At 42.9% G+C, this 24,411-nt stretch overlaps 1 protein-coding gene across 1 annotated transcript; it reads right to left on the reverse strand.

The window, feature by feature from the left end:
* Positions 1-202: 202 nt before the first annotated feature.
* mrpl39 (mitochondrial ribosomal protein L39) lies at positions 203-22,681 on the reverse strand. The gene is given in 11 exon segments (XM_061803425.1): positions 203-342; positions 2,937-2,984; positions 3,136-3,289; positions 6,665-6,730; positions 6,863-6,975; positions 9,157-9,224; positions 9,346-9,445; positions 21,483-21,622; positions 21,725-21,833; positions 21,835-21,923; positions 22,509-22,681. Coding segments are annotated over 11 exon segments (993 nt in total). The 5' UTR covers positions 22,546-22,681; the 3' UTR covers positions 203-273.
* Between the last annotated feature and the right edge of the window lie 1,730 nt (positions 22,682-24,411).

The raw sequence follows: 24,411 nt of genomic DNA on the forward strand, positions 1-24,411 counted from the left end.
ACGGTAGCCTCAGAAGAGTCAGACAGCCATCTGTCTAATAAGTGACACAGGCGACAGTTGCCAATAGGGCGACCTCCAGTCAACACTCACTGCGTTTGTTGTCGCAAATCACTCAAGCACACGTGTAGAACACAAGCTTCCAATATCATGGTCAGCTCAACAAAAACACCAGTGATTTAATTTTTATTAAAACCAAGTTGAATTGATCCATCCATTTATTTTGGCAGTTTTATTCTTCAAACAACGCATCAAGTGTGTAGAATTCTGGTGTTACTAGCTGGTTGAATTTGGTGCAGGAGCGCCAATGAGTGGAGTCACTTGCTCAGGCAGCGGGACCTCCACCTGTGGACCAAAAATGGGTGATTTAAAAAAAAAAAAAAAAAAAAAAATCCTAGCTTGCCTCACTTCAATATACTGTGTATATATATATATATATATATATTATATATATATATATATATATATACATACATACATACATATATATAGGGAGACGCAGAGGTAATTCGGGAAAAACGTTTACTAATCCAAGGTCTGGGATCGGGGAGCCAGTCAGGTATAGCAGCAGTAATCAGGACGTCGGGCGTAGAGAGGAGATCAGCGGGCAGGCAGGAATCGGTACATGTGAGATCGATCAAGGTAGGCAGAAGTGTCAAAGGAGTCAGGCTTACGGGGTCGTTTGGAGAACAGGCGGGGGTCGGTACACACAGGAATACGATCAGAGATACTGGGGTGCTGGAACGCGGCATGAACCTCAATGATCTGGCAGAGGACCAGTCGTCACCGGGACCTTTAAGTACTGGGCGTAATCAGCCGAAACAAGGTGCAGGTGTGTGCAGACTAACTGGCTGGCCACGCCCAGCCTGGGCAGGATGCCAGGAGCATGACAAATGTATTATTTTTTTAAATGAATTATTTGTGTTATACAGCTGCAAGTAAGTATTTGAACACCTGAGAAAACCAATGTTATTATTTGGTACAGGAGCCTTTGTTTGTGATTACAGATGTCAAACACTTCCTGTAGTTGTTCAACAGGTTTGCACACACTGCAGGAGGGATTTTGGCCCACTCCTCCACACAGATCTTCTCTCGATCAGACAGGTTTCTGGGCTATCGCTGAGAAACAGTTTCAGCTCCCTCCAAATGTTTTCTATAGGGTTTAGGTTTGGAGACTGGCTAGACCACGTCAGAACCTTGATATGGTTCTTACGGAGCCACTCCTTGGTTTTCCTGGCTGTGGTTCGGGTCATTGTCAAGTTGAAAGACCCAGCCACGACCCATCTTCAATGCTCTGACTGAGGGAATGATATAGAGAGAGCAAGTGAGGAGCGAGAGCGAGGGAGAGAGAGTGAGCCTGTCATTTGTAATTAAAGGTGACATTATGGGAAATCACCTTTGGAATAGACATGGTTAGGTTTCTGGAACTCCTTTAGACCCAACTTTTGAAATTAATAGCTAAATTGACAAGGTGTGGGGTTGACGCAAGCGGCATTTACTTGCAGTTTGGACTTGGACTCCTGCTTTGAAGAAGGCTCCAGGGGTCGGAAACCTATGGCTCACGAGCCATACCTGGCTCTTTTGGTGGTTGCATATGGGTCGCGGAGCCCTCATAACGACATACTGTACATGTGATTTCATGATGGAAAATCAAATTGAATTACGTTCACGATCAACGGATGGAAATGTCAACGTCTGCGTGAAGCTTAATCAAATGACATAGGAAACAGACTACAAAGCAATCAGCAAAACCATGCAGCACTAGAAGTCACATTAATGGTAAGAAGTACTTTTATAATCATTGGTTAGCAACAGCGTAACTATGTTATTTAAAACAATTCTGAGTCTTATTGTACTCTCAATGTTTTGGTCTAACATAAATGCACAAATACACCTTAGTCATACTTCGCGTTTTTCACATTTCGTGGGGGGTTATGTTCCGCATTACCTGCAAAAAACGAGGGATTACTGTACACCTGGAAACTGTCCCTCCCAAAATGGAGAATACATTTCTATTAAAGCATGTTGGCATTAACACCCTCCACCAAGGCAGTTTCTGGCTTCTCTGTTTTCTCCTACTGATTGTGGGAGTGATACACTGGGACAAAAAGGACACCATAACATTGCAAGATGGATAACATGACGTCCTCAAAAGACATAAAACAGGGAGAAGCAGCTCTCCATGCTAATCCTGTACGTGTTAGAACCACCAAGAACTGATCCACATATTTGCTCTTGACATCGATCCAATTCCATAAGTTTGTCGTTCACAAAGTGCAGTTTCAATTCCCCAAATAACAGTGGCGCTGTGAAAAGGAAATGTAGGCCGCGGAGCATCGTATGTCATCAGCTGCCAAATCAAGTGTGCCTATTAATGAGTAGTCCTTCTACCGCACTACACACAGTCAGTGATGCACAGAGAATGCCAGAAAGGCTGCAGCAGAATATATTCTGCCTAGATGCCTCCATCCAAAATTAACTCAGCCTAGTTTAAATAGCAGGAATTTATGCATCTTTGGTGCTTTAGTCAGAATTGACTAGTCGCCATGAATCTCGTGAAGAGGTTTAAAAATAGGTTTGGGGGTTCTTCTTTGGTCTGTTTAATGTGAACTTTAGAAACAAGCAGTTTGTCCTTCATGAGAAAGATGAGAGTCCTTTCTCAGTTAGTGCCAGAAAGGAACGCAGAGCCATAAAAAAGTAGACATTAAATCCTAACCTCTGGCTCCAGTTTGAAATCTAGAGTGATGAGGGGCATCACGGGTGAGGGCCTGGCTTCATTAAGAACATGCAGTAATTTGGACTAGCATCAAGCATGGAGACCAGAGCACTGGCTCGCTAGTAACGGACCTGCCTGGGCTGGCAGCCTCACTTTAGCTTTGATGTTCTCTCTGTTACGCGTGTGTGCGTATGTGTGTGTGTGTGTTCCTTCTTCTTCTCACCAGTTTCTCTGCCCGCTGCCTCAATTTCCTCCAGACTGTGTGGTGGGCCTGCAGAAAAGGGACAACATGACGAGCAGGCACATGCAGACACAACTCTAGGCTATCGCATGACAGAATATACCAATGTATTATAGGCACATCACTCAAAATGTTGTTTTCATTCGAAACTGCAACATAATGAAAGTGGCATCCATCCTACCTGGAGCTGCAGAGGCAGCGAGACGCCCTGTGCGCGGCGGTGGAGGCCCCAACACCCTTGGCCCAGGCTGTGGAGCGCAGTCACCTCGTACTGGAAGCACAGGCCAGTTCTGGCCACCAGGGGGCCCCCGCTCAAAAGAACATGCTCCCCACATCTAGGAAAGATTGAAGGAGGTAGCGAGGCAGATCTAGCATTAGACTTTGCATTTTTCATTGGTTCGGACAAAAGTAGCAATTTGCAGTATATGACTTTTGACAGCTGGGATTGGCTCCTACACTCCTGTGAGCCTCGTGAGGATAAGCAGCTCAGAAGGTGGATAGATGAATAGCCTGACAATGATTCAATTGCACCAACCCTCAACTTCAGCACTAATGTGATTATTTTAAAATTTGTGAATATTTTTTTTTTTTTACGTTGTAGTCAATTTGCAAATGAAGAACCTCAGGGCAATAAGGTTTTCACAGCATGCTGTCAGTTCAAGTCAATTTTATGTACATGCATTTTACATATGGAGCAAGGCTACAACCACGGTCATACCGTACGCAAATAAAAACCTACCAAACACTGCATGAGCAAGAGGGTTAAAAACATAAACCAAAGACTCAAATTTGAGATATGCAGCTCTTTAAGCAAATGGTTTGATTTGGAGAGCAAAGGATTTAAACTGCATGGATCAAGTGACAATTGCAGCGTTTTGCTCCAAAATGGCACAATTGGGATATGCATAAAGGCAGGTTGAACAGAAACTGGAACCAGGCCTCTTCCAACTGTGGATGGAAAACTGCTATACATCTCATATTTGCCAAGGCAAGTGATGCATAAATGAACAGATTGGATACAATATAATTTATTGTATGAGAATTTTCTTTTTTTAATTTCCAAGGATTTCCACATTTTCCTCTCTCTGACTCTTCCAGCCTCTCTATCAGAGTGGCCAGTTGTCAGGGTGTCTCAGGGGTGGGGAGCGGTGGGTTACTCTCGGGCGGACCCCTGGTCCCGGTTTGTGTCGTCAATTGATTGGGTGATGTTTATCACCTCCGCATGGCGGACACAGCAATTGTAGGACATTTCAGTTGGTCTTTTTGCATTTACTGTAGTGTGAATTCACTTATATGTGTCTGCAGGCACACACCCCTGGTGTTCTCTCATTGGGTGTAGGGCTACTCACTTATTGCAATTAACGATTCATACGCTCTTCATTCTTGGGTTTGTGTTCTATTGACCTCTATAATTTGCCAGTCCCACCACATTCCAGTTGTATAGCCAAGTTCGCAATCCTTGTCTTACATGCTTCTCCTGTCCTCATCCTATCTTGGTGTTCGCTATACCCTTGTTCTTCCTTAACAGGGTGGAGCACTAGAATCTGAAATCACACTAATTTTTGTTTGTTTAAAGATATGGAATGATTTAGTTTCTTACTCTGTTTGCAAATGGCCCTTTGCCTTTGTCTTTTTTTTCCCCTCTCTCTCACTCCTGTAGAAATTCTGTTCTGGTTGACTGATTGGCACTGATTAAACCTCAATTAAAAGACAGATATCCCAGAGGAAGGTCAAAGAAACTCCTTTGTAAGAAAAACTGTTCTGGTATAAACGGGATGCAGATACTCCATTCTGCTTGATCTAACAGCCAATCAGGACACAAAAAATAAAATAAAATTTAGAAATTATAAAAAGTGTAGAAATGAGAGAAATGTGAGAAAATGTCCATGTTAGGTTAACAGCCGTAAAGCATAATAAATGTGGGGGGAGCGCAGAAAACTGTACATAAAAAAATTTGTAAATGGAAAACAACCTGTAAATGAATAATAAGGTTATTAATAAGGTTTTGGAGTGGCCAAGTCAAAGTCCGGATTTAAATCAATTGAAATGCTGTGATGTGACCATAAATGGGCAGTTCGTATTAGAAAGCCCTTCAATAACAATTCTGCAAAAAAGTGGGACAACATTCCCCCAGAGCAATGTTAAAGACTCATCATTAATTGTGGCAAATATTGGTGCCAAGGGTGGCACAACCTGTTATTAGGTTCAGGTTACTTTTTTTTTTTTTTAACAAATGCTCAGAAACGTTTGGATTTTTTCTTCGCCGTAATAAATTTAACTGTCATTTGAAAACTGCATTTTGTATTTCCTTGGGTTGTCTCTGAGTAATATTAAAATTGGTTCGATGATTTGAAACCTTTGTGAGAGATTTGCAAAAAAGAAAGAAAAAAATGAAATCAGGAAGTGGCAAATACTTTTTCACACCACTGTATGTTTGGAGTTCAAAGAGACACCGGTTAATTTGTAGCCTTTAAAATCAGCTCCACTGACTTACTCTTTTCCAATTCCCACCCATTGTTGTTTTTCCCTCGTGCTAAACCATTTTCCCTACCAGGTTGAAAGCAGTTTAGCTGTGATTTTTTTTTTGCCAAGATGATGTTACAAACATGGGGAGCCTCACCCCAACATGGAGCTCACCGTGTGTCTACTCAGTGACGGATACACCCCGAAAGGAATCTGGAGCGGGAGGAAAGCCACGAGATAAACTTGAGAGTACTATGGACTCCTAATGCGTATGTGTTACTTGGCGATGGAGAAAAACAATGGCTGTTAGAAGGCTGCAGTTTGTTTGTTTCCATCCAAACTTCCACTTGCAGCCAATGTGAATGACGCTATAAACGCTGTGATTGCAATATTGTCATTTTTGTATTTCGGTATCCTTATCGTGGTTAGTGAGGTGTTGTTCTCTACTATCAAGTTCATAATGTGGATTGTGCAACGAGAGGGAATCTAATTCTAGAGCTCATGTATACCAGATGCCAATGCGAAGGGAATGCTTCATGTATATTTTAAGTAGAAAAGAACATTTTATTCATTTATCTGGTGATTGAGGTGTCCTTTTACTTTTATTAGTACTATTATTGTTGGGCTGACCCGATCCAATCATGTGATTGGAAAATTGGGGCGGATTTTTAGCCGATTGGTATTGGGTGAGAACAAGATAGAATTTAAAAAAAAGTTTGATTACATTTTAAAAAATCTTTGATAACATCGTATAATCTCCATTTTTTATTCTTCACAGGTTATAAAGGGCTGTAATATGTAACGGTATATTGTAGTGCGACATAAAAATATCCTATGATACAACCATCATTCGGATCCATATTTTTTATGGGGTATTGGGTTAGTTCAGTTGCTACATTAAATTAGAATCCTCAAAGGTAGCACAACAACAGTTGCTTTAACCCAACTGTTACATTAGTCTAACAGTTAGATGCACTCTATAACCGCCCCCCGCACCCATGCACTTCTTAATGTATTGCCGAGGATACTCAAATTCAAGTAACTTAGAATCGGACTTTGTGCAAAAATGTGATTGGGATCTCTTTATTTTTATATTTAGTGTGGTTTGTATTATGTTCAATGTGATGGACGATAAATAAAGTTATGCCAAAATGTTCCTAATTACAATTTTTGTAAATAGCAATGCATTTTAACATAATTGTGTATGGAAAAACATTTTTCAAACTCAGGTGTGTATGCAATGTCACCTGTATAGCATCACTGTCTGGTTTGGATTCTGTGCTGCCTTCTGCTCCACCGCTTCCTGTTGACATCTTAGACAGAGATAAATCGTTCAAGTCTGGGTGTGCGTGTGTGTGTGTGTGTGTGTGTGTGTGTAAGAGAGACATGTAAACGGATACCAAGAAGGAGGACAGCGGCACAGAGTATGATGGACTTTCATTTACCTACTGTGTTTGAAGACTTCGATTGCCACAGAGGGGGCTACTTCCAGAGGCTCCCAGGGTATGTCCTGGAGGATGAGCTGCTGGGCTCCTCTCGTCAGAGAGCGCAATGACTCCTGGATCACAAACAAGCAATTTGAGTTCCAAAAGACATAATTCATATTGTTATTCCAGCAATTAATAACCCCTTCTTGAGCAATCACGTTATCGTGGAGAAGAGGTTTGTCTGGGCAGTGGCTGAAGGCAGGGACCTTGGCGATCCAAACCCCCAGCTACAGAAGCTGGCTCTAGGGACATGGAATGTCACCTCCTGGTAGAGAAGGAGCCCGAGCTGGTGTGTGAGGTCAAGAAGGTCCGACGAGATATAGTTGGGCTGTCCTCCACACATGGCTTTGGCTCTGGTACCAGTCCTCTTCAGAGGTGTTGGACTCTCTTCCGCTCTGGAGTTGCCCACAGTGAGAGGTGCCGAGCAGGTCTGGGTATACTTATTGACCCCCAGCTCGGCGCCTGTATGTTGGGATTCACTCCGGTGGAAGGGCGTGATTGGGAAAAACGGTCTGATGTTGGAGGAAGATGCCGGTCTCACATGGCAGGCCCAAAAGTATTGAGAAGGGTCTGCTGGGAATGATTGGCAGAATCCCCTGTTCGAAGGAGTTTCAACTCCCACGTCCAAAAGACCTTTGCTCATCTCCGGGGAGGCAGAAGACATTGAGTCTAAGTAGACAATGCGCCAGGCCTCTATTGCTGAGGTGGCACACTGGAACTGTGGGTGTAAGATGGTCAGTGCCTGTTGTGGCAGAAATCCCTGAACCAGAGGGATGCTGTCAAAATGAAAGACTCCTGTCAGGAATTTGTGACCTGTGGGACCGCTAAGGCAGCTGTTGGGCAGTGGCATACCAAACTTTGATGGTTGCTGAAGCAAAAACTGGGGGTGGGGGGGGGGGGGGGTGTTGGTGAGACAATGGAGAAAGACGTCCGGACGCCTTCAAAGGCAGGGACCTTGGCGATCCAAATCCCGAGCTACAGAAGTTGGCTCTAGGGACATGGAAAGTCACCTCTCTGGCAGCGAAGGACCCCACCATCCAGCATCTAAGCAGGGAAAAGAAAAGTACTGTCAACACTATGTCGAGTGAGGATAAGGCACTGCTGACCTCGACTCGAGACATTGTAAGAGGGTGGGAAAAGTACGTCGAAAACTCCAATTCTACCGACACACCTTCCTATGAGAAAGAAGAGTCTGGGTTCTCTGAGACAGGCTCTACAATCTCTGGGGTTGAGGTAACTGACGTGGTCTATAAGCTCCTCGTTGGCAAGAGCCTGGGGATGAATGAGATTCACCTGGAGCTCCTAAAGATTCTGAATGTTGTGGGGGTGTCCTTGTTGACGTGCCTCTGAAACATTGCATGGACATTGGGGACAGTGCCTCTGGATTGGCAGACTGCGGTGGTGGTCTCCCTTTTTAAGAACAGGGAGAAAGTCAGAAGCGGGATTTTGCCACTTGGCAATGGAACAACATAACCATAAACCTCCTAGGGACAAGTGTTACAAACATCATGACTGAGAAAGCTAGAAGCGACAACAGGACAAAGACTGTGAAAGTTGAAGGTAGAAGTATTAGAACCCATATTTGATATATATTATATATATAAAATTTTCAATACAGTACTCAGACGGAAAAGGTTGGCGTGCCCTCTCCAGTTCAGGGTTGATAACGTGCCCCGAGTGCAGGAGTTCGATTATCGGGTCTTGTTCACGAGTGAGGGAAGAACAGAAAGAGATTGACAAGTGGATAGGTGCAGCGTTTGCAGTAATGCAGACTTTGTATTGGTCTTCTATGGTAAAGAAGGAGCTAAATTGAAAGGTGAAGCTCTCAATTTACCAGTCGAACTCCGTTCTTACCCTCACTTATGGTCACAAGCTGTGGGTCATGACTGAAAGAACAAGATCCCGTATAGAAGCAGCCGAAATGATAAGTCTCACAATAGAGACGCTGCTCCTCCGCATTTAGAGGAGCCAGATGAGGAGGCTGGGGCATCTGATTCGGATGTCCCTTGGATTCCTCCCTGGTGAGGTGTTACGGGTATATTGTAGCTGGAGACAGGGCACACTGGAGGGACAGAGTCTCTCGGCAGGCATGGGAACATCTCGGGATCCCCCCCCGAAAGACCTGGAAGAAGTGAATGGGGCAAGGGAAGTCTGGGTGTTCCCGCTAAACCTACTGCCCCCATAGCTTGACCTCAGATAAGTGGTCGAAGATGGATGGAAGGATGGCATTTGAAAAACAAAAATTATCAAACCTCAGAAGGAGACCAAGAGTCCAGTTGAGCGTCCAGGATGAAGTCACAAAGAAAAGCCCCTGAAGTAACTGCACGGAATTAATTTGTGAAAAAAGATCAAATCAAAATCAGAAATGGTAAAACCTTTAGCTGCATGACAAATCCAAACAAGGACAAATCTAAATAATGAAATAATAAAGAAGCATTTACCTGGCACTTCTGGTGTGCTGAGCAACTCCACTGACAAATGGTCCTTGAAAGCCGTCTCCAGTACCTGACCGAGGAGGGCAGCACAGGAACGCCAATAAGCCTGTGAATGGTGGTGGTGGGGTTTACAAAGTTGGTAGGATTTGGGGTGACTCACTATCCCACAGAATGGTGGTTTTAATAGATTCTAAAAAGTTGTGGGTCTAGAATGCCTGCCCAGCCCTCAAGTGTGAAAATAAACGGGAAAGTAAATCTTTTTTATACACATTTCTGAACATGTGCATGTGAGCAAAGCCATTTTGCACTTCTATCCAACTACTGTGTGAAAGTGAGACACATTTATGGAATCATCGCGCCCACATCACGTTGATGATTGCTAACAGCAGATCTATACCTTCCTAAAGCATGTAAAGGGGAAAGGTTTTCAACTTTTGGTACCACGGGCGAAAATCACCGTTTGCTTTGAGATACATGGACAGACTAGTCTAATGTTAGAACTTAGATCAAGTCAAAATAAATCACAATCTCATATTTATTATGGTTAGATACTGAAAAATTACCTGTGTTATATCCCAGAAATGTTTCCGGTGTAACTGAATTTCTTTTGACATAGCTCATAATGATGACTTTCGACGTAAATGTGCTCGCAGTACGTGAAGAAGCGCCGAACATGTGCTTTTGGCATAACTTCCGAATGTCAAGACCAACGTTCCCTCTAATTTTTTACGTCTGAGCAAACACACTAGGCCCGTGAGCGCCACCTTTGACCACTGTGAGCAACAGACGTATGAACTGTGGTCAGATCAGTGTCATCCATCGAAGTGACATGGCTCATTCAAAGATTCAGATTAGAGCAATTACATTCCCAACAGAACACTTTTAAGAAAAATTTTGTTTTTGAAAACTTATAATGAAAATGTCGTCAAAAAAAAAAATACATTGCTAACTAAACCAAGCCAACTATGAACTATTAATTTGAAAGGTCGCTCGCAACTTTGTTTCATTTTTTTTAACCCAATGATATCCCTGTCTATTTTTATTTGTGTAAAACTGAATTATTGCTTGCAGAATATCTTAAGCAATCCATGTTGAAAGTTGAATGATGCTCCCAAACAGTTTTAAGGTTAATATTATGTTGCCTCCGATATTTAAAATACAGAATTAGCTTTTTGTGCACTGTATTATCTCCGCTTTCATCCTGGATCAGGCTGTGCCAAGGTGGAATTTTAACATTATACACCGTCTCATCCTGTACTTTCTATTTTGGCTTCAGACCAGACCTTTTTTTTTTTTACTCAAAAAAAAAAAAAAAAAAGAAAACCTCATCCACTTTCACCACTTTTTCTTCTTTCACATACCCCGACATTCATTAAAGCAAGAGCACTTCTTTTTATTTTTTATGTTTACCATTCTTATCCAGAGTACACACAAGCAATATGTCTCTCTTTGCTCTACATTGCCCAGACGGTGTTGCTAAACTAAAGCACTAGTGGTGTTTTTAATTATGACTGTACCGCTTTAAGAGCCAGATGGTGGCAGAGTCAAGTAAACAAGCAGGAGAGTTTGCTTCAGTGTTTTAAAAAAAAAAGGAGAGAGAGAGAGAGAGAGAGAAGAGAGAGAGAGAGAGAGAGAGAGAGAGAGAGAGAGAGAGAGAGAGAGAGAGAGAGATAGAGAGAGAGAGAGAGAGAGAGGAGAGAGAGAGAGAGAGAGAGAGAGAGAGAGAGAGAGGCTGTTGTTCACTGTGCTGGATCGGTTTTCATGTGCGCTGAGAATGTCGATGTATTTCTACTCAAAACAAATTTTACGCGCGTGATTTTTCGTGCTCATGCGAGTGCCTGCGGGCACGATCGCGCCCGTCAAATCACAGTGACTGGGATACATATAGGTAGATAGGTCTCGATACAGTGCCATGAGAAAGTATTAACCCCCATCCTGATTTCTGATTTTTTGTATATCTATCAGAAGTTTCAAATCAAACTAATTTTTACATTTTACCAAAGTAAGTGCCTCCTGAACCTAAATACGGGTTGTGACACACTCCGCAGCAATAACTGAAATCAAGCCTTTGCAATAATTGGTCATGAGTCTTCAGCCCTCTAGATCAGGGCTCATAAAAGGTTAATTCAGAAAAGTCCAACATTTTGCTCTTTGTACTTGAGTGTCATAGCTGTGTATTTGGGGGGGGGGGGGGCATTATTCTGTTAACCGCTACAGGCAAAGTCTTTGCAATTTTTACCAATACTTAGTAAGGGCTATATGAATATGAATATATGAGTGTTAATCTAAAGAATCCCATACCGGATCAGTTGTGGCCCGGGTTAACAACGCCCGCCCCCGGGACTGCTAACCTGCAGGGTGTCAGTGGAAATTCAGCTACTGTGGGTCGAAGACAAAGAAGAGGAGGAAACCGGATCCATCGTCAGAAGAAAAAGAGGACTGCACAGAGCCTACAACTGAGTGTAGGGACTTTGAATGTTGGGACTATGACAGGAAAAGCTCAGGAGTTGGTTGACATGATGATTAGGAGAAAGGTTGATATACTGTGTATCCAAGAGAGCAAGTAGAAAGGTAGTAAGGCTAGAAGTTTAGGAGCAGGGTTTAAATTATTCTACCACGGAGCAGATGGAAACAGAAATGGCGAAGGGGTTATTTTAAAAGGAAGAGCTGGCTAAGAATGTCTTGGAGGTGAAAAGAGTATCAGATCGAGTGATGAGACAAAAATTTGAAATTGAGGGTGTTATGTATAATGTCGTTAACTGCTATACCACACAGGTAGGATGTGACCTAGAGTTGAAAGAGAAATTCTGGAAGGAACTAGATGAAGTAGTTCTGAGCATCCCAGAGAGCGAGAGAGTTGTGATTGGTGCAGATTGTAATGGACATATTGGTAAAGGAAACAGGGGCGATGAAGAAGTGATGGGTAAGTACGGCATCCAGGAAAGGAACTTTGAGGGACAGATGGTGGTGGACTTTGCAAAAAGGATGGAGATGGCTGGAGTGAACACTTATTTCCAGAAGAGGGAGGAACATATAGTGACCTACAAGAGTGGAGGTAGAAGCACGCAGGTGGATTATATTTTCTGCAGACGATGTAATCTGAAGGAGATTACTGACTGTAAAGTAGTGGTAAGGGAGAGTGTAGCTCAACAGCATAGGATGGTGGTGTGTACGAAGATTAATAAGACAAAGGTAGAGCAGAGAACCAAGTGGTAGAAGCTGAGAAAGGAAGAATGTTGTGCGGCCTTTTGGAAAGAGGTGAGACAGGCTCTCGATGGACAGCAGAAGCTCCCGGAAGACTGGACTACGACAGCCAAGGTAATCAGAGAGACAGGCAGGAGAGTACTTGGAGTGTCTTTTGGTAGGAAAGGGGAGAAAGAGACTAAGTGGTGGAACCCCAAAATACAGGGAGTCATACAAGGAAAGAGATTAGCGAAGAAGAAGTGGGACACTGAGAGGACTGAGGAGAGGCGAAAGGAGTTCATCGAGATGCGACATAGGGCAAAGGTGGAGGTGGCAAAGGCTAAACAAGAGGCATATGAAGACATGTTCACCAGGTTGGACACGAAAGTAGAAAAGGATCCCTACAGGTTGGCCAGACAGAGGTCTAGAGATGGGAAGGATGTGAAGCAGGTAAGGGTGATTAAGGATAGAGATGGAAATGTGTTGACTGGTGCCAGTAGTGTGCTAAATAGATGGAAAGAATACTTTGAGAAGTTGATGAATGAAGAAAATGAGAGAGAAGGAAGAGTTGAAGAGGCAAGTGTGAAAGACCAGGAAGTGGCAATGATTAGTAAGGGGGAAGTCAGAAAGGCACGACAAAGAATAAAAATGGAAAGGGAGATGGTCCTGATGACATACCGGTGGTGGTATGGAAGCAATTTGGAGAGATGGCTGTGGAGTTTTTGACCAATTTATTCAACAGAATACTAGCAGGCGAAAAGATGCCTGAAGAATGGAGGAAAAGTGTTCTAGTTCCCATTTTTAAAAACAAAGGCGATGACCAGAGCTGTGGGAATTATAGAGGAATAAAGTTGATGAGCCACACAATGAAGTTATGGGAAAGAGTACTGGAGGCTAGACTCGGGACAGAAGTAAGCATCTGCGAGCAACAGTATGGTTTCATGCCTATAAAGAGTACCACAGATGCATTATTTGCCTTGAGGATGCTAGTGGAAAAGTACAGAGAAGGTCAGAAGGAGCTACATTGTGTCTTTGTGGATCTAGAGAAAGCCTATGACAGAGTACCAAGAGAGGAACTGTGGTACTGCATGCGTAAGTCTGGTGTGGCAGAGAAGTATGTTATAATAGTACAGGACATGTATGATGGCAGCAGAACAATGGTGAGGTGTGCCTTAGGTGTGACGGAAGAATTTAAGGTGGAGGTGGGACTGCATCAGGAATCAGCTCTGAGCCCCTTCCTGTTTGCAGTGGTAATTGATGGGCTGACAGAATAGGTTAGACTGGATTCCCCTTGGACCATGATGTTCGCAGATGATATTGTGTCTGCAGTGAAAGCAGGGAGCGTGCAGAGGAAAAATTAGAAAGATGGAGATACACACTGGAAAGGAGAGGAATGAAGATTAGCCGAAGTAAAACAGAATATATGTGGGTGAATGAGAAAGGTGGAGGGGGAAGAGTGAGGCTACAGGGAGAAGAGATAGTGAGGGTGGAGGACTTCAAATATTTAGGGTCAACAATCCAGAGCAATGGTGAGTGTGGTAAGGAAGTGAAGAAACGGGTCCAAGCAGGTTGGAACAGCTGGAGGAAGGTGTCTGGTGTTCTATGTGACGGAAAAGTCTCTGCTAGGATGAGGGGAAAAGTTTACAAAACAGTGGTGAGGCCGGCCATGATGTACGGATTAGAGACAGTGGCACTGAAGAAACAACAGGAAGCAGAACTGGAGGTGGCAGAAATGAAGATGCTGAGGTTCTCGCTCGGAGTGAGCAGGTTAGATAGGATTAGAAATTAGTTCATTAGCGGGACGGCCAAAATTGGATGTTTTGAAGACAAGATTCAAGAGAGCAGACTTCGATGGTTTGGACATGTTCAGAGGCGCGAGAGTGAGTATATTGGTGGAAGGATGCTGAGGATGGAGCTGCCAGGCAAAAGAGCGAGAGGAAGACCAAAGAGAAGGTGTATGGATGTGGTGAGGGAAGACATGAGGGCAGTTGGGGTTAGAGGAAGATGCAGGAGATAGGCTAAGATGGAAAAAGATGACACACTGTGGGGACCCCTAACGGGACAAGCCGAAAGGAAAAGAAGAAGAAGCGTTAGTAAGGGCTAGACATCAACACTTCTGAAATCATTAGTAAGAACTTCAACAATACTCACACTCTGCTTTCTTTGATCAACAACTCCCGTGAATCAGAGAGCTCCAGAGCTCCTAACAGCTGATAAATGCAATGAATTTGCTTATTTTTGTGAAAAAAAAAAATACAATCCATCAGGTTAAATATCACCAAATGAACATGATATCACTGCTGAAGTCAACCAGGAATATCTATTACCATGTCAGAATTTGATACAGTTGACCAAAAAACTAAAGTGAAAACTATTCAGTAGCTGAAACCATGAACAACTTTACTTGACTCTACCATTTGACTTTTTCAGAGCTATTGCAAAGTCTATGCGAGATGATTTGCAGAAAATAATCAATTGCACAGGTGAGCTTCCGAAAGCTCTTTAAGTAGCTGCCGCATAGCCTCTTCTAAAAAACAGAGCACTGGATGCTTCCGTGCTCGTAAAATATAGACCAATCACTAATCTCGCTTTTATGACCAAGATTGTTGAGATAGTTATTTTTCATCAACTCAGCAATTTCTTGAATTTAAATACTTTCTGACAAATTTCAATCGAGTTATAATCTGCTCTTAAAGTGCTAAATGATACAGTGAAGAAAATAAGTATTTGAACACCCTGCTATATTGGAAGTTCTCCCACTTGGAAATTATGGAGGGGTCTGAAATTTTCATCATAGGTGCATGTCCACTGTGAGAGAGATAATCTAAAAAGAAAAATCCAGAAATCACAATGTATGATTTTTGAACGATTTATTGATGTGATACAGCTGCAAATAAGTATTTGAACACCCGTCTATCAGCTAGAATTCTGAAATTCAAAGACCTGTTAGTCCGCCTTTAAAAGTCCACCTTCACTGCATGTTTTATCCTGAATCAGAAGCACCTGTGTGAGGTTGTTAGCTGAATAAAGACACCTGTCCACCCCATAGAATCAGTAAGGCTCAAACTTGTAACATGGCCAAGACCAAAGAGCTGTCCAAAGAAACCAGGGACAAAATTGTACAACTCCACATTGCTGGAAAGGGCTACGGAGAAATTGCGGAGCAGCTTGGTTAAAAAATGTCCACTGTTGGAGTAATCATTAGAAAATGGAAGATGCTAAACATGATGGTCAATTTCAATCAGAGTGGAGCCCCATGCAAGATATCACTTCGTGGAGTCTCAGTAATGCTTAGAAAGATGAGGAATCAGACCAGGACTACACGACAGGACTTGGTCAATAACCTGAAAAGAGCTGGGACCACCATTTTCAAGGTGACTGTTGCCAATCCACTAAGTCGTCATGGTTTGAAATCATGCATGGCACGGAAGGTTCCCCTGCTTAAACCAGCACATGTCAAGGCCTGTCTTAAATTTGCCAATGACCATTTGGATGATACGGAGGAGTCATGGGAGAAGATTTTGTGATCAGATGAGACCAAAATTGAACTTTTTGGTCATAATTTCACTAACTGTGTTTGGAAGATGAATGATGAGTTCCATCCCAAGAACACCATCCGTACTGTGTTTTTCTGCACATGGGATAGGTCAACTGCACTGTATTAAGGAGAGGATGACTGTGACCATGTATTGTGAGATTTTGGGGAACAACCTCTTTCCCTCAGTCAGTGCATTGAAGATGGGTCATGGCTGGGTCTTTCAACATGACAATGACGCAAAGCACACAGCCAGGAAAACCAAGGAGTGGCTCCGTAAGAAGCATATCAAGGTTCTGTCATGGGCTGGCCAGTCTCCAGACCTGAACCCAATAGAAAATCTTTGGAGGGAGCTGAAACTCCGTGTTTCTCAGCGAAAGCCCAGAAACCTGTCTAATCTAGAGAACATCTGTATGGAGGAGTGGGTCAAAATTCCTCCTGCAGTGTGTGCAAACCTGGTGAACTCCAGGAAACGTTTGACCTCTCTAATTGCAAACAAAGGCCACTGTACCAAATAGTAAAATTGTTTTTTTTCCAGGTGTTCAAATACTTACTTGCAGCTGAATAACACAAATAATTCATTTAAAAAAAATCATACATTTGTCATGCTCCTGGCATCCTGTCCAGGCTGGGCGTGCCCAGCCAATTAGTCGGTTCAAATACTTATTTTCTTCACTGTATAAGGTTGAATACTGACTCAGGAAAGATATCAATTCTCGTCTTGTTGGGTCTCACTGCGGCTTTTAATACAGTAGATCAGGGGTGCAAAATCCATCAATCGCGAAATTAATGTTGGTCGATGACATGATCGTGTGACCAAAAAAAAAAAAAAAAAAAAAAAACTGCCTATCAACCATCCCGTTGCTTGATTTAGGTATGCCCAGTACGTCGATCGCGTCAACTGACAGTCGGTTTGCCCAAATCTGGCCTTTTCTAATGTTTCGATGCGGATGTGTACATAACACTTCTAGCAAGCTAGCGAGTGGGCCTCCAATTTACGTCTTCTAACTTATCAGTATAAAAATGAGTGGGGGGAGCTGGATGAAAAGAATAAAATCGTAAAAGCCTAAATTGTACCACTTCTATACGGCAATTACATTAATAAGTTGTGCAAGATTGTCTCAATACAGGCTTTTGGAAATGTATGACTTAAAACCATTGAATTATGATTTGTATGCTTGACAACTTCATATCAGAATCATCTTTAATGGACAAGTATGTAACAACACACAAGGATTTTGTAGTGTATTAGTGGTACGACATTCAGAACAAATAAAGGGGGAAAAAAAAAGAGAGACATTCTTCTAAGAGTCACAGTTGTGCAAGATGCAGTCTTCTTCATTTCGAGAAGAGTGCGTCAATGCCCCACATTATGTTAAGCTTATAAAGAGGTTGTACCTGTTCACGTTTCAGCTATAGACCAGTGCAATGACAATTGTGCAAAGATTTAAAGTGACATATCATTCAATAGTGTACAGTATATATAATTAATACTAATACTGATTGGACCAGCAGGATGTGAGGATGTGTCCCAACAACGCCGCAAGGCAGAAAATAGTACGTACGCTGATCAAAAATTTAATGACAAGAGGGGAATAAACTTTGAATGCCGGTTAGTTTTGATTTGCATTGATCGGTAGCGCCTACTCAACAGAAGGAGGTGGAAGAGCTGGTGGCCAGGATGTGGAGTGTCCGAAAAGATCCTGCCTGCTCTGGACCTAGTTTGAGTGGCGTGCAAGTCTTCAACGGGTGTACTTCAAGTGTTTTCGTCTCCCACTTCAGGTCCTGTGAGACTGTAATTCCCAACAACATGAAGGTCTCGACTGTTGGCACAAGACAGTTTGACAGCGTGAGGGTCAGCTGTGGTGAAGGATGCTTTCCTAAAGTCCACAATCATTTCTACAGTCTTCAGAGTATACACCACCAGGCTGTGTTTGCCACAGCCAAGCTCCAGTCTCGCCACGTCCTGTCGACGGCGGACTCATCGCCGTCTTTGATGAGGCCAATGACTGTGGTGTCATCCGCGAACTTCAGGAGTTTGACAGCCGGGTGGCTCGAGATGGAGTCGTTTGTGTAGAGCGAGAAGAGCAAAGGGGAGAGGACACAACCTTGGGGTGACCTGGTGCTGATAGTGCACGTGGATGAGGTGGTGTCCCCCAAGTATCTCTTGCCGTGTCCCACCTGTCAGGAAGTTGTAGATCCACTGGAGATGGCAAGCGAGACACTGAGCTGGAGAAGTTTGGAGAAGAGGAGTTCAGGGATGATTGTGTTAAACACAGAGTTGAAGTCCATGAACAGGATCATCTCATAGGTTCCCTAGCTTTCGAGATGTTCGAGGATGAAGTGCAGACCTATGTTGACGGCATCATCCACAGACCTGTTAGCTCGATAGGTAAACTGCAGTGGGTCCAGCTGGGGACCTGTGATGCTCTTGAGGTGGTCCTCCACAAAGCGTTAAAAGGACTTCATGACCACAGATGTCAAGGTAACAGGCCTGTGGTCATTAAGACATTAGACTGCTGCTTTTTTTGGGACCGGTATGATAGTGGATTGTTTGAAGCAGAATGGTACTTAACACAGTTCTAGAGACTTGTCGAAGATCTTCGTGAAGACAGGAGCAACTTTGTCTGCGCAGACTTTGAGGCAGGATGGGGACACGAGGTCTGGGCCTGACGCTTTGTTGATCTTTTGTTGTTTGAAGAACTGCCTCACGTCCCTTTCATAGATGTTAAATCGTGTAGTAGACAGTGGTGCGGCTTGGTGGGTGTGTGGAGTCAAAGTGCCCTTTTCAAATCTGCAGTAAAAGCTGTTGAGGTCCTCGGCTAGTCCGCTATTATTTTCTACTGGAGGAGGTTAAGCGTAATTAGTGAGCGATTGTAATCCGTGGCAGACTGATTTGGAGTCATTAGCGCAAAGATGTTTTTCCAGTTTAGCTGCATAATCCCTCTTTGCAATGTTAATTTCTATAGTCAGCTTTTTTCTAGTGCAATTGTAGAAGGCCCTGTCACCACGTTGATATGCAACCTCTTTAGAATGGCAGTTGCCACAGTCTGGCTGTAAATCACTGCATATTGTTACTGAACGTGCGAAAGGTTTTTGTTGGTACACACACCTACTAAAGAGCGAGAGGAATTGCGCGATGTGTGTCTTTAATGCAAGTACAGTAGTGGTCTAGAGCATGGGTGCCCAGACTTTTTTACCCGAAGATGTACTTTTCAAGCAGCCAGGGTCTCGCGAGGAACCGAGGACGGGGGGGGAATATGTTGATGCTCCCAAACCGTTTTAATATTAATGTTATGTTGTCTCCGATATTTAAAATACAGAATGAGCTTTTTGTGAACTGTATTGTCTGTGCTTTCATCCTGGTTCAGGCTGTGCCAAGGTGGACTTTTAAAATTACACACTATCTCATCCTGGACTGCACTATCTACTTTGGCTTCAGACCAGACCTTTTCCACTCAGAAAAGAGAAAATCTCGTCCAGTTTAACCACTTTTTCTTTGATTATTCATACACTCTGACAGTCATTGCATCTGAAAACAACAGCATTTCTTTTTAACTTTCTCCATTAATATCGAAAGTAAACATAAGCAGCATGTCTAGAGTGTGGCGGAGGAGCGTCGTTGTTAAGAGAGATTTCCGTGTGCTGCCTAAAAAAGTGTCAGTGGCTTCTCATTTTTTTACAGTACGCATGTGAATTGTGCCATTGGATGTAACAACCAGTCATCCCTCACTCATTGAAACACATTGCAAAATGCCACAAACTAAATAGCTGTATGTTATACTTTCAATTTGCATTGGATTTTTTTTTTTTGCGCGGAACACAGAATATCTGCGAAGAGAGTGCACCAGTGGTGCACAATTGCACATGCGCGCAGTTTAGAGGGAACATTGGCTGACGTCTTTTTTTTGGCACGCCATTTCGCGATCAACCAAGATTGCCGCGCGATCGACACATTGAGCACCCCTGGTCAAGAGTGTTATTTTCCCCCGTCTGACATTTTATGACCTGTTTGTATTTAGGGTGTTCGTGGTTAAGTTTAGCAGTGTTAAAATCTCCTAGGGTAATGATGGGTGAATCTTCTGTTTTTATATATATATATATATATATATATATATATATATAATATATATATATAAGAGAGAGAGAGAGAGAGGAGAGAGAGAGAGAGAGAGAGAGAGAGAGTGAGATCATGAAATATAAAAGTAAGCGATAAAATGCGTGATCTACAGGGCCAGTGCTACAGATAGGCCTAATTGTATTAACAGTTGTCAATTATATAATATTTGAAAAATTTACATCCAACTCACCTTTGTGTTTCCTGGTTTGGATATGCTCCTGGATAAGTGCACAGCACTTTTTGTTGGGAACGTCCACTTTTCTATGTGTTTGATTAGATGAGTTGATACTGTTTTCGTTCCTATCTGCACGGTTACACTTTTTTCAAGCCATGCTCATCTGAAACAGTTTTTTAACCTGTGGTTTTTAATCAATTTCCCTGGCACGATCTTCATCTTTTCGCTCCAAGACTTTCACCATACTGGCAAACGTGCAGACTGCTCAATAACATATACGTACGTATGTCTATGAGTTATAACTATGCTGTAGTAAACAGAATACTTCTCTAAGAAATGTTAACATCAGAGTGAAAATACTGATGAAATACTGTAAAAATGCTGCTGGAAATCAGAATGTTGTCATTATAAACACCAAATGGAAACAGGTAGCAATGCCGTACACAGGTAGCAATGCTGTTATCCGCTATCACAGCAGTGACTAATTTCACGACGAGCGTTGCCGATAAGATGATGGCGACCGGTCGGTCTTGATCACAGCCTTGCCTCGCGTCAAGCCGTACCCCTTCCCCCCCAAATTTTCTCAATAAATCTACACGTTTCACAACAATGACATTTTCATCTGAAAAAACTCAGAATTCCGCAAATCCGCGGAAAATTCTCATCCCTGAAATAATTACAATCTTCCTGTGTGAATATCAAATTTTTATAATATACCAGTGTATAGTATATATGCAGTGTATGGTCTAGGATGGCTCTTGTTGGGGGATGGGCACAGACTATTAACCAGTTTGGAAAGGTGTCCGGAAAATACAGTACATGAAGGGATTGATTTTTCTGAGATGGATACACCAAGTTAGAAACAAGACTCAAAGCAAAGTACTGGGATGCAAAATGCTACAAGCAGACATGAATGGACCAGACAAAGAGGCACAGGACGAGTGAAAAAGAACATAAAATGAAAACTAGGAGACTGAAAGAATCTGATTCTGCTGGTGAAATTATTTACTAAAAAGCGTTGAACTACATTTGTAGTTTACTGAGTAGTTTTTATTTTGTATTGTACACACATTGGACTTTTGTTGATTATTTTATACAATATCAATCAGAACTCCTGTATTGTTGCTTACCTGGTTGATCAATGTGGGATCACAGTCTTTGAATGTAAGCAACTTGAGCGTGCAGGATCGGGTGAGCGGCTGGTGGAGAGGCCACGGTTCTCCATCCACGAGCGCCAAAGCAGAGTTGGTCACGTTATGCTCTGTCAGATCTGTGGGACACACAGATGGGTGTCTTTCCACTCCACTATACATTCAATACTTGCAGAGACCAAATAATTGTGTCAGGACTTGGAACTGTTCCTTTCACTCACGCTTGGCACAGTTATGGGGCGTTGACATGCCTCTGTTCATGATGAGCAGAGTACCATCCAGCCCCGGGCCCTGCATGGACACTTCGATCTTCTCCACACGGGGGTAGAGAGGCCCGCTGCCTGGCCTGCTCTCTGGAGAAGACTGCATTGCGCTGGCTGAGAGCGTCAACATGCGTTGCTGCTGCTGTTGACCTGAAGCCTGTGGGGATGGGAAGATTCAAAGGTGCTGGAATGAATGGATGCCAAGAATACATCAAGATGAAGCCATATCACCAACTTCGATAGACTGTTAGCATACATGTACATTTTTAACATCAATACTTCATTTGTCCACATTATTTTCATACAAATGTTTACTGCAATTATGACTTTACTAGTGGGTAACAGTTTAGTTAGATTTACGATGCGTTACAACACAAGCACAAGATTATAGTAGCAATGAAACCCTGGCGTAAACAGATGAGGCACGCGTATTTCGACTGGTTAACAAACGGAGAAAATAATCTGAAGCGGATGTTGACGTTGTTCGATTTGACTTTGACGGTCTGTTCTGTGACAGCCAAATTAAGAGGAACAGTCTTACAAATGCAGCTTCTTTCAGTATTAGCTTCCAACAACACGATATTGACCGAAACCTGAATAATTCCTGTATGGTGATGATAGTAAACGTATATTTTTACTCAGTATGTATCGGTGAGGCGCATCTTGCTGGATACCAACAACGCTACGGCCGTGAGCTTCTATCCAAGGGACTTAATTTCATTCCAAGCAGTGAACTACTTACGCATTTGAAGGCACTGGCATACAGTCCTGATTAGCATCGTGAAGATTATTTCGACACTCGAATAAAAAACTCACAACGATTATTCTTTTGATCTCATATTGAAGGACACCATGCCAACGTCTTGTGCCCCAATACTGGGTCCGAAGAGGAACTAAAATCCCAAACGTCTGTTCCGCTTGGGCCGAAAGGAGCACAGTTCTAACTGTGACCGGTAGACGTCGCAATTTGGTCTGAGTTCTGCCATTACGTAACTAACTGCTACTTACTTGAAGATGGAAAAATCAGGGCGTGTCAACCGCACAACTTACATCAAATCGCCACGTAATGCTTTCACATAGAAACGGCCTTTTACCCCAGTATCACCCCCTGATGACCACGGCGAACTGTTGCACTCCTGCTAAGTGGATTGCAAAGAAACTTATGATCTTGGCCCTCATGTCCGATGTGTCCTCCAGTTTCATTCTCTAATGGACATTAATGACACTTGAATGGAATTTGACAATTGCTAGACTTTGCAGGGCCCAAATAACCAGTAAGTGCTGGAACTAACGGCAGCAGTAGCAGTGCAGGGACATCATCTGCAGGAAAAAAAAACATAAATCATCTACATCACAGATCATCTATTAGGCAGAGAAGGCCTGTTTTCAGTATAAGACTGGAAGATATCTCAAGTTTGGAAGGAGGCCAGTGATTCAAAGTAAATGATATCCAGACGGAAAAATATGTGGAAATTTTCTGGCCCAATTTATTTATACTTGTTTGCTGAGTCACACTTACTGGACACTCATATGCACATCAAGAGGCTTCAATTTACCTAAAATGGGGTACACCCATACCGAGAGTATTCAAATGTTTAAAATTTGATCGAGCCCATACACAATGAGAAAAAAAAGGCATGCGTGGTTTATGCCGTACCCGAGATTGCCAATATAGCATACTACATATAACCCTTTCCCCACCAAAATAATGAATTTCATGGAAAAGTTTTGTTATTTCCATAATTACATTCTAAAAGGCAACTTTCATATGTTAAGTACCCACACTTTATATGATTGCATGTACATCTTGGCACCATAGTGGAGTAACTGGTTGGTGAATTTGGCTCACAGATCCGAGGACTGCAGTTCAAATCACATCCCCACTTGTGTAGAATTTGAATGGTCTCCCCGTCCCTGTGTGAGTTTTCTCTGGGCACTCGAGTTTCTTCACAAATTCCAAAAACATGCAAGCTAGGTTGATTGGAAACACTAAATTGCCCTTAGGTGTGATTGTGAGTGCGACTGTTGTCTATCTCTGTGTGAGCTTCCTTTGGCTGGCAAACAGTTCAGGGTGTACACATCCTCCTGCCGGAGGATAGCTGGGATGAACTCCAGCACTTCTGTGACACTTGTGAGGATAAGCAGCTTTGATAATGGACAGATCGATAGAAGTATTTCGTTTCTTTTACATCATTTGGGCATCCACCTCATCTTCTTTTCCTTTCGGCTTGTCCCGTTAGGGGTCGCCACAGCGTGTCACCTTTTTCCATCCAAGCCTATCTCCTGCATTTTCCTCTCTAACACCAACTGCCCTCATGTCCTCCCTCACAACATCCATCAACCTTATCTTTGTTCTTCCTGAAGGTCTTTTGCTTGGCATCTCCATCCTCAGCACCCTTCTTCCAACATACTCACTCTCTTGCCTCTGGACATATCCAAACCATCTTTGTCTGTTCTCTCGAACCTTGTCTTCAAAACATCTAACTTTGGCTCTCCTTGTAATGAGCTCATTTCTAATCCTATCCAACTTGCTCACTCTTAGAGAGAACTTCAATGTCTTCCTTTCTGCCACCTCCAGCTTTGCTACCTGTTGTGCCTTCAGTGCCAACATCTCTAACCCGTACATCATGGCCAGCCTCATCACT

This window comes from Syngnathoides biaculeatus, chromosome 2 (assembly GCF_019802595.1).
Source record: "Syngnathoides biaculeatus isolate LvHL_M chromosome 2, ASM1980259v1, whole genome shotgun sequence".
Classification (NCBI taxonomy): Eukaryota; Metazoa; Chordata; class Actinopteri; order Syngnathiformes; family Syngnathidae; genus Syngnathoides; species Syngnathoides biaculeatus.